This window comes from Cuculus canorus, chromosome 4 (genome assembly GCF_017976375.1).
Source record: "Cuculus canorus isolate bCucCan1 chromosome 4, bCucCan1.pri, whole genome shotgun sequence".
Classification (NCBI taxonomy): Eukaryota; Metazoa; Chordata; class Aves; order Cuculiformes; family Cuculidae; genus Cuculus; species Cuculus canorus.
The window spans coordinates 16,297,341-16,311,280 of record NC_071404.1 but is presented as its reverse complement, the minus strand read 5'-3'; the positions used below and the strand labels follow the sequence as shown (position 1 = coordinate 16,311,280).

General features: G+C 36.1%; 1 protein-coding gene across 2 annotated transcripts in view; it reads left to right on the top strand.

The window, feature by feature from the left end:
- BOD1L1 (biorientation of chromosomes in cell division 1 like 1) overlaps positions 1-13,146 on the top strand; it is a 37,532-nt gene extending 24,386 nt beyond the window's left edge. The window contains exons 16-25 of one of the 2 annotated variants that reach the window (XM_009561610.2): positions 123-207; positions 1,195-1,268; positions 2,540-2,615; positions 2,696-2,730; positions 4,598-4,643; positions 7,231-7,265; positions 7,380-7,464; positions 7,910-8,066; positions 10,577-10,720; positions 11,884-13,146. In XM_009561610.2, coding sequence (XP_009559905.2) covers positions 123-207; positions 1,195-1,268; positions 2,540-2,615; positions 2,696-2,730; positions 4,598-4,643; positions 7,231-7,265; positions 7,380-7,464; positions 7,910-8,066; positions 10,577-10,720; positions 11,884-11,992 — 846 coding nt within the window. In that variant the 3' untranslated portion in view covers positions 11,993-13,146. Of the gene's footprint in view, positions 1-122; positions 208-1,194; positions 1,269-2,539; positions 2,616-2,695; positions 2,731-4,597; positions 4,644-7,230; positions 7,266-7,379; positions 7,465-7,863; positions 8,067-10,576; positions 10,721-11,883 lie in introns of those variants that run through there. The other variant, XR_008449586.1, reaches the window with a different exon arrangement.
- Positions 13,147-13,940: the final 794 nt, after the last annotated feature.

Sequence of the window (13,940 nt, the reverse complement as noted above, 5' to 3'; positions counted from 1 at the left end):
TCTTGATGAATGAAATAACTACTTGTATATTGGGGTGGGGGGGAATTTTAGTATAAGTAACAGACAATGATCTTTAATTTGTAGTAAAATGCTCTTTTCTTTGTTGTTTCAAAATAATGTAGGAAGTTATTTCAGGTGATACAGCAGAAGTGTCCAAAGAAATTGATGTAAAGCATACACCTCCTAAAAATACTATGGAAGAAAAAGGTAATGAAACTGCCTGTTTTGGGTAGTTTTCTGAACCCATGCTGAGTGTTGTCTTCTCATTTGAATGATTCTGAGAGAAATAGGGAACTTGATCCCAGTTTGATCCCAGCAAATACTTGCGTATATTCTCTAGTTGCTGTGTGTTCTATTACTGCTATCAAAGAATACATTAATCCTAGTTGCTTTAATGATGAGAGCAGATCTTATGTTTCCATTATTGCTTCAGTAAGTACCTTGAGTAGGAAGGCTAATTGTAGATAAACAGGTGGATATGGAAATAGCAAGATTGGGATACGCAACAAGAAGAACTTCAAGCTCTGACCAAAAATAAAATGTGTTCTTCCCTAAAAAAAAAAAAATAGCCATATAACATATTCACCATCAAAATCAGTCCTGTTTGTTTCTGTACAGAAACCAACCAGAAAAGAGTGCACAAGTACATTATCATAGTTCACTTTCTAATTGCACTAAAACAAATAATAAAAGATGTGTTAATAGTATTAATATTGGCTATGTTGTAGATTCAGGCTGTCATTGTGTGAACAGAGGGAATATCTTCCCTGTGTTAGTTTGACCTATTTATAGTTTTGTCTCTTCAGTGAGTATGTTAACGTGTCTGAAACTATTCTCCAATGAGCTTGTATCCTCGCCTTCCTGTTTCATGGAATGCAGGAGAAAACAGAATACTGGCTTGTATTTATCTTACCATTTTACAGTAGGTCATACTTTTAAGCTTTTGTTTTTACCTTACAGTAGCAGACCTGCATACCGCATCTAATGTTAAGGAAGCATTCTGGCAGACCAATATATTGTTGCTACAAGGCAAATAGTGTTAATTTCTGATGAGGGTTTCTAGGGAATGAGTGGGTTTGGGCTACAAAATGAAATAATGCTTTTAATGCAGAGATTGTAGGTTATACTTTTCTCTTTGTCTGATAAAACAAAGGTGTACAGTTTCTCTCTTTTTTTTTTTTTGTATGTGTGAAGATGAATTTGCCATCGAACAGGAAATGTCTGAAAAGGAAAAGCATGGGCTAGAATCCAATGAAAATTCTCCAGAGGTAAGTGGTCTTGTTCATTTTAACTAACTGAGATAATGCAGGTTCACACTGAAAATAAATACTTTGTCTTGGTTTTTGTTGACGGCAATGTTAAAACTTTGACTTCACCAACACAGAAATACTGTAAAGTACCAAAGACTCACGTAGTTCTCTGTCAGAAAGTATAAACTTGCAGACCATAAGACATAAGTGGATGATTATTGAAGAGGAAGTAACAGCCTTCCTACATCTGTAAGTACATAACAGTACTTACAGATTGTATAGAAAGCAATTCTATAGTGTTATATTATATAGAAATCATGTTTTCATCAGTGATGTGGACAGTTTATAGTCTCTAGCAAATATGACTTGGCTATCACTCAACAATTCTCTTAGGCATATGCTTGTGGTATTCTACAGTGGTTGTTGTAAACAAATGTCTGAACCCTGGAGATTAAAATTGTTACTGGCCCTTAAAAATAGACACAGTTCTCATAAAGACATTGGATTTTGTCATTTGCTTTTTATGGCCTTTAATTTGAAAGTGGGAGAAAATTTAAAGAATAAACGCATAACTTTTTTTTCACTCGAGGCTCGAGTCACTAAAATCCATTGCAGAGCCATAGCTAGACTTAAGTAAATGCTGAATGAGGCAGTTAACCTTCCTTGTGAAGAGGAGAAGGTCTTTTATTGGGGATGTTGTGAGCTGAGATTAAGGCTTTTCGTGGTCTGAACATATTAATCACTTGAAGCTCTGAAAGACAATTTTAAAGTAAGGGGCCTTTTTTTACTAAGTAGAGAACATCACCTGTCTGTATATTGGGATAACTAGGCTATTGGCTGTTTAATAGCACTGGCTTAACTGTTGGAAGATGCAGCCTGTTCTATATGGCATTGGGAAAAAGGGCTCACAAGATACAAAGTTTGGAGTCATCATGAGACTAAAAAGATGGGTCAGAATGTGTAGGGTAAGCCAGCAGCATTTGTGAGACCAAATGCTAAAGAGTTAGTGCAGGAAAGGGGGCAAAAAGCATTGTGTTCTCAGGCATGCTTTGTACCTGAGGCCAACCACAGAGAATTTTGTATAATCAGGAATTATCTTGTTCCTTTTCAGCTATATAAGTGGATCTCATAATAGGCAATGTCTCTTCATATGAAACATTTCTCATCTATATTTTTAAACTGAGTGCTATTTATGTTACTATTACCTTAGGAAGTTAGGAACAGTCTCTGATATTGCTCAAGTGCTAAATGTCATTTACAGTAACTAAAACGTCCTTTACTTTTAATAGGAAAATCAGCCTGTAGTAGTGAAGCGGAAAAGGGGAAGGCCTCGTAAATACCCTCTTGAAGCTGTACAGCCTGGTGGTAAGTAGCTCATAATACCTGTATGGGAAAACAAGAAAAACAGTGACATTCAAGTTCTGAATTCATATTTCTTCCCTCAGGTGGGGAATCAAAAGCTGATTTGAGCACTGGGAATGTAAGTGCCTTTATTTTGTTTGGGTGCTTTTAAACACAGTAATTAAAGAGCCATTTTTCTGTTTAGCAGTTAACGGTATTTCAGAAACATCTTACAGAAAACTTGATAATAGAGTTCAGTCTAAGCAAACAAAAGCTATTAGTAGTATATCCTAATATAACTGTGTAAGCAAAATAAACTACTAAGTCAGAACACAGCGAGTAAGCTGACAGGATCAAACTTAGTGCAACATACTTAATACAAATCTACGTGTCTTGATTTGTGCTGAGAGTGATTTTGGCCTGAAAATCAAGGGTGATTTTGTTTCAAAACCTTGAATTTTTTTTATTCTGTTGAACCTATCATGGTAATACCTCATAGAAGTTTTTAATAGTTGTAAAATAAAGTATTCTGTAATGCAGTTGTATTATCTAAATGTGTGCAGTTCATTCAGAAGTTAGGGATATTCTAACTTAAGTTAAGGTTAGTAACGTAAGGTTAGTAACGTAAGGTTAGTAACTTAAGAGCTCTCGAAACATACCTGTGTCTTTTAAAGCTCAGCAGTATCTCAATATCTTAACCCACGTGAAGTACATTCACTGCTAGGAAGGTATGTTGTTGCGAGTGTTTCTGCAACCTGGCTTGATTACAGTGCGAAGTAGTAATGGATCAGGCATACTTGTGGAGTGCAACTAGTTGGATTTATTCTGGGTGGAAGGATCCTCTCATGAGAATTCCTTTATGTCAGAATCAAAGTTATTGCATAGAAAAGGTGTGATTTTAAAAATGAAGTCATTCTGAAACTCATGTTTTCTGCCTGCTTGTCTGGTGATGTACCAGCTGGCATGGTTTCTTGTCCCTGCTTGTCCTGTCCTTACAGTGTTTCAGGCAGCCTTTCAGGTCCCGTTACTTCTATAGTTGTGGTGGAGTTTTGTTTCAGAATTCCTAATCAAAATGTTTCCACAAATATTAATTCAATAAAATGTAATTTGAACTGGTGTGGGTTTTGGTGTTTGGTTTTTTGTTTAATTTTGTTTTGTTGGGTTTTTTTGGTGTTTTTTTTGATGATGGTGGTAGGTTGTTTTGAATTTTTTCAAACAAGAATTAAAATTAATTTTAAAATCCATCTAAAAATAGGGATATACCCTGGCACCTTCAGTACTGGAACAGAATCATCTTGTTCTAGTTCAACTGTTTTAAAGGTCTCATACTTCTTAGCAATGACTGATTGGTGGTCAGTCAGTTTCAGGCTGGCTCCAGGAGGAGCGATATCTGCCCTCCCTCTGAGATAATGGTTCTGTAATGTGAGATGTTGTCTTTGCATGACAGTTTCCCCTAGGCTGCTTTGAGAACATGTTGCTACTTCAAAGGAACTGTAGACATCCTAGTGTAGCCATTCAGTGATGAAAGCAAATGGATTTTTTGGACAGTCGTCATAGTAGATTATACATAGCTCTTTTTGCTTTCTAGTTAAATAGAAAATTGTGGTGATTTATGAATCTGCAAATCTGTGTGTGTGGTTACATAAGTAACTGTCCTAAGCTTTTTTTTTTATTGTTGATAATTAAGTTTTCAGATATGTATTTGACTGAAACTGGTTTTAACTTTGTCTTTCATTGCAATGATTTTAATGTCAATTAAGTTACTGAAACTGCCATGATTTCTTTTGTTTATGGGCTGATTTGAGCATCTCAAATTTTTGTCATAAGTGGAAAAATGCATGCTACTGTTGAACTGAGTACAAATTTCGTATGTGCTCATCAGAATGTTCATATTTTCCAGATTTGCAAATATGTTCTACTATGAAAGGAAGCAAGTTTCTGTGTTTATGTAATAAAACCTTGGGGTTTTCTGATTTTCTTTAAATTAAGAATTTTTTTCATTTCAGCTGCCATTTCCTGTCCTTGCAAGTAGAGGGAAAACACCTCAAACAGGTAAGCAAAAACAAAAAATGGAAGAAATAGAAGAACGTTCAAGAAATCACATGGGTCTCTTTTAAACATCATCTTTGGCAGTCAGCATTATCAATGTGTGAAAACATCTGAAGACTTCTCCCTAATTCTTACTGAATTTTTTATTTTAAAAAAGAGTATCTTGATAACACCTTGTTTCAAAGTTGCAGCAGCATTAAGTGCTGAGTAATGTATTGTAGAACCCCAAAAAATTTGTCTGGATAGGGACATGGCAAAGTTTTGGGACAAGTAGGTACCTCATCAAACTGGTTCTTAGTGACTGTTTTCTATTTCTTCTTATTTTCTTCCATACCGTAACTACCAATCACACTTACTACATTAACTGTTCTAAAATTTCAAATTTTGTTCCATTACTTGGATTATCTGCGGATATGTGCCTGAAGAGCTGAGTGGTAGCTTGAGGGGATAATTCTTCCCCTTTCACAGCTGCTACAGACTCTTTAGATCATGATCATTTACCTTTGCTCAGAAATGTACTTTTTGTGCTTCAAATTAAAGTGAGATGCTTTTCTATTTCTCTTTACTATTCAAACATCTGTGATTTTTAAGGGATTAAACTTTGGTGACTTTTAGATGGCATAGTTGATTTTTCACTTGTATGGAGTCTGAATTGTACTGGTTGTTTAAAAGTGGCTTCTTTAATTACGGCTATTCATAAAATAGACTTTAAAATCCTTCCAGGAGGCAGATGAACCTGAAAGGTGTGTTAAAAAATTATTCATAAATAAGTGCAAACATTCATGCAACAAATTTGAGAAAACAGGTCTTTAGAATAATCTTCTGGAGTGTCTGGATTAATATCTCTACAGATACGTAAGCTTCACTGCACACATGGACTGTTTCCTATTTTCTCCGTGTTGGTTAAAATGTCAGCTCTAATCCATATACTTGTCTCTGGAGGGTCTGCTGGTTATGTGGTACTTGGTTTCTATCAACTGCAAAGAGAACAGACAAATGTAAGAAAGATATAAAGTGCATTCTGGTTTGCATTTTGTTCAAAAGAACAGATGCCTGACTGTGTACTTAAAGCTTGATTTAGTGTGTTAAGTAACATTTCTTTTTCCAGGTAGAAGGCTGTTGTTATCACAATGATATTAAGAAGAGTATATGAAGTGGATGAAACATCCTGTTAAACTTTTCATCGTATGTTAGCATTTATCTGAGAAAGGGGGTTGAAAACCCCTGGCAGTGAAAAGAAAACAAAATGGAATCCCTCTGTGCAGTTCACTTTATTCTGGTAATTTCTGTGTGTTCTGCACAAGGGTTTGTGACAGGAACAGATTTGTATATAGAGTGGGAAGCTGAGTTTGTTTTCAGTCAGTACAACTCATGCAGTTAAGAGACATCTGGTTTCTGAAGGCAGCATCCTCACATAACACTGACACTGAACTTGAAACTAAAATTATTTTGCACTAATCAGCGGTTGCTCCTGTAAAGTTAGTAAGTTTTAAGTACTTTACCTTGCTATTTTTATATTTATCTTGAGGCAAAAGTACTACACTTTCAAATCCTTAAGAGAGGCTCAAGTCTCCTAGAAAGGCATGTCTTGTACCTAAATGGAGTATTTTTCAATCAAAAACCATTTTGCTGCAAATGTGCCAAAACGTACCCGAATTTTGAAGTATCTGTCTTTTGAACACAACAGAACTAGTAAATGTTGATTATATGTTAGACTTTGTAACATACTTAATGCAGTAGACAGTCCTGGTTTATTGCATCTCTTTATTGAATAGTTAAACATCTTTGTATTTTATTTCATTTGCTTTTGTGTAAATGTTTTTCCCCATAACCTTAACAAAGGAACTCCAGAAAACTTGTGTGTGAACTTTACAATATGTTTCTGCTCAGATCTGGTTTTGATCTGTTGCAGTGACATTCTTCTGTTTGTTCTATCAGTTTAATTGGTGATGGGTTTAGTGTATGTGTTATCTTTTGTGTAGCTTTCAGAAAACAAAAATAGGCAGTAATTTTATGGCAGGGGAAAGAGCTAAAAATCCTTTTGTTTAGGTTACTTCTTCCATTGCTAAGGATTTTTATGCTTGCAATGTTGCAGATAATTTCAATTGACAAAGCTCAAAAGCTTTGTAAAACAATCTCTTTCTTATTTCGAATTGAAGAAGATATTGAGCAGTATGATTAGATTAATTATTTTAACCATGCTTTGAAAAGGAGGTTGGACTAGGTAGACTCCAGAGGCCCCTTCCTAGCTAAATTTTTCTGATTCTGTAATTGGTTGCCAGTAGTTAAAAGGGATAAATAGCTTTTACTTTTCCACTGGAACAGAGCAGCATATGCGACAAAGCAATAAATAATGTCAATCATATAAAGCCTTACTGCTTAAAAAGAAAAAATTTAATCATTGTCCCAGTCTCTGTATATAGCAAAATACAACAAAGCCATAATCTCAGTTAGATAGAGACTTTAGAGACTTTAAATGTTTTCTAGGCTTCTATGATGTTTATGCAAAGTTGACAGAGTTTAAAGAATTTTTTAAACTGATTGGCAAAAGATGTGAAATTCAGGATTAAGTTTTATTTTTTCTTTTTAGGTACAGACATATCTAGTAAGAAAGAAACAGCAAATGTAAGTGCAGCCGTTTTAATTTGTAAACTTATAAGCAGTATGCCATGAAAAATGTCTGTCTCTTATTTAAAATAAATTGTCCTTACCTTACCTGCTTCCATTTTATTTTTTCAGGAAGATGAAGCTGAGAAAGCAGAAATGATTATGCGTAAAAGGGGAAGAAAGACCAGACGTTCTCTGGCTCAATCAGAGGAAACTGGTAAAAACATGAAACTGTTAAGAGTAGCACAGAATGAGATGATACTACTGTGCCTTTCTGTTTACTAATAGCCACAAGATAAGCTTTATTCAATTTTCCTTTCTTGAGAAAAATTATTGAGTTACAGCTAGTGTAAATATTATGTAAATATGGGTAAATTGCTGTAATCTCATGTCAGAATTGCTACATCCCAGATGCTTCTATAATGCCTTATGAATTTTCTATGAATTCTGGCTATGAGCTGCATAAGTAAACTGTGGTGAACGTGTTAGCAAGATCAAGTCAAACAAGTATGAATTAAAAATGTTGAAGCATGAAGGAAATGGAAAATTACTTACTTAAAATGGGATTTATGGATAGAATACCTTTTCTAAACTAAGTGTCCATATCCTTTTGGAGGGCTTTTGGAAAATTATAGCACGTGTGTAAAATTTTACATGGACAGAAACACTGGAGCAGCCAGAAAGAAGACGTCGGAAATTAACATCTTCTGAAGACGAACTAAAAGAGCAGGAGGAAGGTGAGGAAGATGATGAGGAAGATGAAGAAGAAGCACATTCTGGGGCCACGACTAGATCAGCCAGAAGATTGGAGTCTCAGAGGTAACTGTGTGTTGTGATGTGAGACATCATCAATAGCAGCGCTTTTTCTACGTTGTTCTCGGTTGTTGTGGGGTTGGTTTGGGGGGTTTTGTTGCTTGTGGGTTTTTGCTTTTCAAAATTGATGAGGTCTTCCCAAATAATTTTTATTTTAATTCTACTACCTGCAAAAAAGTGGAGGTGGATAAACTGTTAGGGTCTCAAAAGACACACTTGAATGCATCAAAAGGTAAGAATTGATCCTGTTGGCAGTCTTCATCCTAGTGATGTCTCAGAAGCTGACTCTAAGGTCACTTATTTCAGTAGGTAAAAAGGGACCTCTGACTTGACTTGCAATTTGCCATTTGGTATTTGGAGTTGGAAGAAGATGAACATGGTTTTCTGTGTTCATTTGTTTTTCCAAATATTGCCCATGTTAAATATTTGGATCTGCAGCACTAGAAGATTTAATTTCTAGTATGGTGATCTGCAAGCTTGGAAAGTGTTCTTACTGCAGAAGACTAGTGTGGTAACTAGTCTTCTGTTTTCAAGAAGCCATTCTTCATCTCCCTTAGCATGGGTCTGCCTTTATAGGCCAACTGAGTTATAGCGTAGCTCATCCTCTTGATGCTGTTTTGGAAACAAAGATAGGTATCAGCTGTAGGAAGCGTTCATTTACGTTGCTGCCTTCCAGAGCAGAGTTGGTGTATAGGCTTTGGTTTTATGTTTGCAGTGAGATTTCAATAAACTCACTGTATTTACTTCATTTCTAAGGATATCATACTATAGGTTAGCCTTTGGAGCTTATTTGAAGCGCTGTTCACAGTATAGAATAATTAAGGTTGGAAAAGACCTCTAAGATCATGAAGTCCAACCATCAGCCCATCACCACCGTGCCTACTAAACCGTGTCACAAACTGACACATCTACACATTTCTTGAACTCCTCCAGGGATGATGACTCCACCACTTCCCTGAACAGCCTATTCCAATGCTTTCTCACTCTTTCAGTAAAGAAATTTTTCTTGCTATCCAATTAAACCTCCCCTGGTACAACTTGAGGCCATTTCCTTTCATCCTATCACTTGTTATTTGGGAGAAGAGACCAACATCCACATTGCTACAGCCTCCTTTCAGGTAGTTGTAGAGGGCAATAAGGCCTCCCTTTAGCCTCCTTTGCTCTAGGCTAAACAACCCCAATTCCCTCAGCCGCTCCTCATAAGACTTGTGCTCCAGACCCTTCACCAGCTTCATTGCCCTCTAGCACCTCAATGCCCTTCTTGTAGTGAGAGGCCCAAAATTTAACAGAACACTTGAGGTGTGGCCTCACCAGTGCCAAGTACAGAGTGATAATCACTTCCCTAGTCCTGCCACACCATTTCTGATACAAGGCAGTATGGTCTTGGCCTTCTTGGACTTCTGAGCACACTGCTGGCTCATATTCAGGTGTTGACCAGCACCCTCAGGTTGTTCTGTGCCAGGCAGCTTTCCAGACACTCTTCCCCAAGCCTGTAGAGTTGCACGGGGTTGTTGCAACCGAAGTGCAGGATCTGGCACTTGACCTTACTAAACCTCATACAGTTGACCTGGGCCCAAATCCCTCTGCGGAGCTTTCCTACCCTCAAGCGGATCAACACTCCTGACCAATTTGGTGTTCTAATTCCAGAGTTGAATCAGAAAGTGGTTATGTAGTCTTCATTTAAATAAAAACTGTGAAGTTTTACTATTCCCACTGTGCAGACAACAGCTTTGTTTTGATAAAGGCAAAGGAACTTCCTTTAGTCTCACTTGTTAACTCTAAAATTGTAATGGAATTTTAGACATTAGTGTTTTCATTCTTACTGCTTCTGGAAGCCACTGCTTTTTTTATTTATAGAGGTGTGTGTTTGGCTTCTGTCTCAGATTTCCAGCGCTATCTTTCTAGCTGACTTTAACAAAGCGTCCCTATCTTTAGGTGCTGTAAACAGTCTGCATTTTATAAGTAGCATTTGGGATTAATTCTGTGGAAGGTGCTGCTTTTTCATATTCAGCATTGTTAGATTATCAGTTTTTCTGACTTAAGTAACCTGTTTTCCAGACTGTGAAGCTGATCACCAGTAGCCAGTTTTTCGTTATCCGAATTTAATACGAGTTTGCTCTTTGCACTGAATAAACAAATTCTCTTTTCTTGTATAGCCTGTTTGGCTTTGCTTCTTTTGTTTTTCTGCTGATACTCCAAGCTCTTTTTTTTTAAACATGGACGTTTATGTGCTAGAATTATTGTAGATTTGGAGCTAGGATTTTTATTTAGTTAAATACTAAATATTGTCAGTAAAGTAGCCTTTTGATTCTACTTTTGATATGAAAATACACAGCTTGGCATTGCAGCTTGAGTCTTGAAGCATGCAAATGGGTTTTTTCACTGTTTCTTTTGGCAACTTTGATTTACTTGTTGCAAATACTGTGCAGTCTTATTTTTTTTTTCTGCACTTGGAATGCAAGAAGAAAGTGACTTGATAAAAGTATATATACATTTGTCATTTCTTTGTATTACAGAAAGCAGCCCAGCAAGCCAACCACACGTGCAGCTTCTAAAGGCAGGAGTCCAACTTCAGTTTCCCCTACAAAACGACAGAACCTAGCAGCGAAAAAGAGATCTCCAAGCGATACAAAAATTAATAAATCTCCTCCATTGACACAGTAAGTATTGAAGTTGAAACCACTTCTGTTACTTGTTTTGGAAACCAATACATTGATCCTTTCCTTATATGTAATATACTACTTCAAAATTTGAACAGCAGTCTACCTTCACTCTGTTCTGTTCTTTTGTGATATATAGAATCTTTTAAAGGATTTTCTTCTGTTTACATTTTTTCTTTTTCTTCCTTTCTTTAACATTTGTGAGACTAGGGTTGTTTTTTTTCTGTCCTCAGAAACCTCTTGAGAGAATCTGAAAAAACTGTTATGCAATATTTTAATTCAAGCTGCGCTCCTTTCATGAATGGGAGGAAGAGCAGCTGTAGTTCATGTTAAAGCAACATATGATGACATGATTCTAATGCTTCAAAGATCTTTTTGCGATCAGCTGATAAGAGAAGAAACTGCAAAAGTCCTTATGTCGAGTTTTGAAAATATTTCCCTTTCCCTCATTCCCTAGTGCACTTTTTAATTTTTAAAGTTGAGGTCACAGTGTGAAATCCTGTGGGAGTAATAAATGTGATGCACAGTTGCTGTTCATCATGTAGTTTACCTGTAAAATGAATTATATGCCAAATACATGTAATTGTCATCCACTCTGAAAAGTGGCAGTGTCTTCATGCAGAACTTCAGGAACATTTGTGTCATGCATGGAATCACATTTACCTCATGTTAATTGTCTTGATTGACTAAGTTTAAGCCACACTTACAATTGATTGCAGCTGAAATGCGATGGGCTTATATATGAATGTTTAAATAGGGATAAGGGTACATGTTGTCATCCTTTACTCCCTCTTGCATATGTGAGAGTTAAGCTGTTGGTTCCATTCCTCTGTCTTTGTCAAACAGGGCACAAGATAATGTGACTCGTTATTTTCTTCATTGGAGGAAGGAGGGGGGGGCTCTAGCCCAGATTCTGCATCGTGAGCACTCTTCAACATGCAGAACTAGCATGCAGTACCCTGTGATGTGATGAGACCGTGCAAGGTCTCTCTAGGGCCTGTGCTAGTATATATTTTAGTAGTAAGCTTTTAAATAATGTATCCTGGTAATTCATCAGAGACGGGACAGTGAAGTTCCATCCTCTAAACAGGATTGTGCCTGACCACCTAGTTTGTTTTACAGGTCCTACCATTGTTAAAATAATTATTAATAATGCTTTTCAGGTTAAAGGCACAGTCTGCTAAGCGTAAAAGGGAAGACAGCCCAACAGCAGTACGGAGAAAAGGCCAGCAAAAAACAGAGGAAACGCCAGTAAAGAAAGCAAAACGATAATCTTTACCAGCTAGTACTGTCCATGGAAGAGTCAAAAGAAAAAAACATCTTGCTTCTATTTTATTTTTTTTTAAAGCAAAGGGATTTGCACGTGCTTGTTTCAGAGCTCTGAGTTATTCAATGCAGTACTTTTAAGTTACATTTTAAACAGCTTTATAAACTACTGTTTATACAGAATATTATGTACATTTATTTCAAATGAAAAATAAGTTTACTTTGTATCTGAATGAAAAACAAAGTAGTTATATATTTTATCACTGACTTGGAAAGTTGGGGTTTCCCAATGTGACATGCTAATGCAGATGCTTCCAACCCATGAGGCACCCCTGGGCCTACTAATACGCTTTGTATATAAACTTGTAAAAATAGGTTGTATTTTACTCTGTGTATGAATCTAATCAACAATGGACATTTTATTTATTATATGGAAGGCATTGGTCTGTAAACTTTAGTATATACCTTAGGGTTTTTTTAATTATATATTTTACATTCTATGCAGATGTCAGTAGGAAACTTCCTCTCTGCTCTCCCAACGCTGTCTAAAACCTGAAGGTCTCCAAAATATGCTCAGACAGTTGGTATTTTTCTCGCATGCATTAAAGTAGTTTAGCATAGTGAAAGGGACTCGGCTCCTTTCTGTTCACTTTTGTGACAAAGTATAAAATCTAAAATGTAATCTGACTAGATTATATTTTCACTTGTGAATTTACTACCAAACTCAAGAAATAAATAGTATTAGGTTAGATTTATTCAATCATCCAACACTACCCTGAAATGAAACAGTTTTATTTTGCAACTAAACACCTGTTCTTTCAGTATTTGTCTTTTTTCAACGAAGAGGGACCCATTGAAATCAAATGTCACTTCTCTTAACTTTAGAGCTTCAGCATTTTATGTTACATTTTATACACAGGTATTAAAAATAGAACCTGGTATTGTTGCCAGAATCTTTTTTTAATGTATATTAACTCTGGTAAGAGCAAATGTTCAAGTGAAGTTGTATATAAAGTTAAACTTTTCTTATGATCAAATGTGTCTCTTGTTATGATGTGATGAGTTGCCAAACAATCTGAGATTATTTTAAGTGTTTTGTTGATATTCTGGTTTATAATTAAAAAGGAGTGGGGGGGTGGAATTTTACTTTTTTTTTCTTTTTTTTTCTTTTGTGGGTTTGTTTGGGTTTGTTTTTTTTTTTGAACTTGTTGTAAGGCAGATGTTTCCGTCAGATATTCTGCTTGATTTCTTACTGAGATTTTTATATAAAAATTATAAAATCTTTGCCAAAAGTCTGAGTGGCCATATTTTATTATCCTTTAATTGTATTGCTGTGGAACTTGTTTTTACAGATGTACTTGGTCAGAGCAATGTCTATAAGCTTTACGCAATTAGTGTCTGTAAATGTTTACAGGTGCTTATATTTCAGTAACAGTATTTCAGAAATAGTAAGGAAAGTACCTAACCATTTACCTGTCTTAGTACACATCACTTTTTTCCTAAGAAAACTTGAGGCTGAAAAAAAAACCCTCTTTGCTCTGAAAATTAACTCTTTTTTTATTTCTACCTTAACTAACTCTACTGCCATACTAATACATGCCTTGCAAAAATACTGCTGCTCTATACCTATATGCTAATAACACTAACGTTTATGCACTTCATATGAGGTTGTAGGATAGGTTGGATCTTTTCCTCTTGTTTTACTTTTTTCCCTTCTTCTCAGCCTTTGTTCTGGAAGGCTTAACAAGCTGAACTGTTTGTTTTCCAACAGATGCTTTCTAGACTTTCAATTTGGAGTCCTGCTGTGTATTTGATCTGGTTTTGTTTCCCTACACCTGAACCCAATAGTGAGATTGCACAGGAAGTTCCTAAGGAAACTCCCCACCACACTGTACATTTCTTCTGCTCTCTCTGGTGGTTGGTAGTGCCTTTCCTGCCACAGCACAGTTTCTAT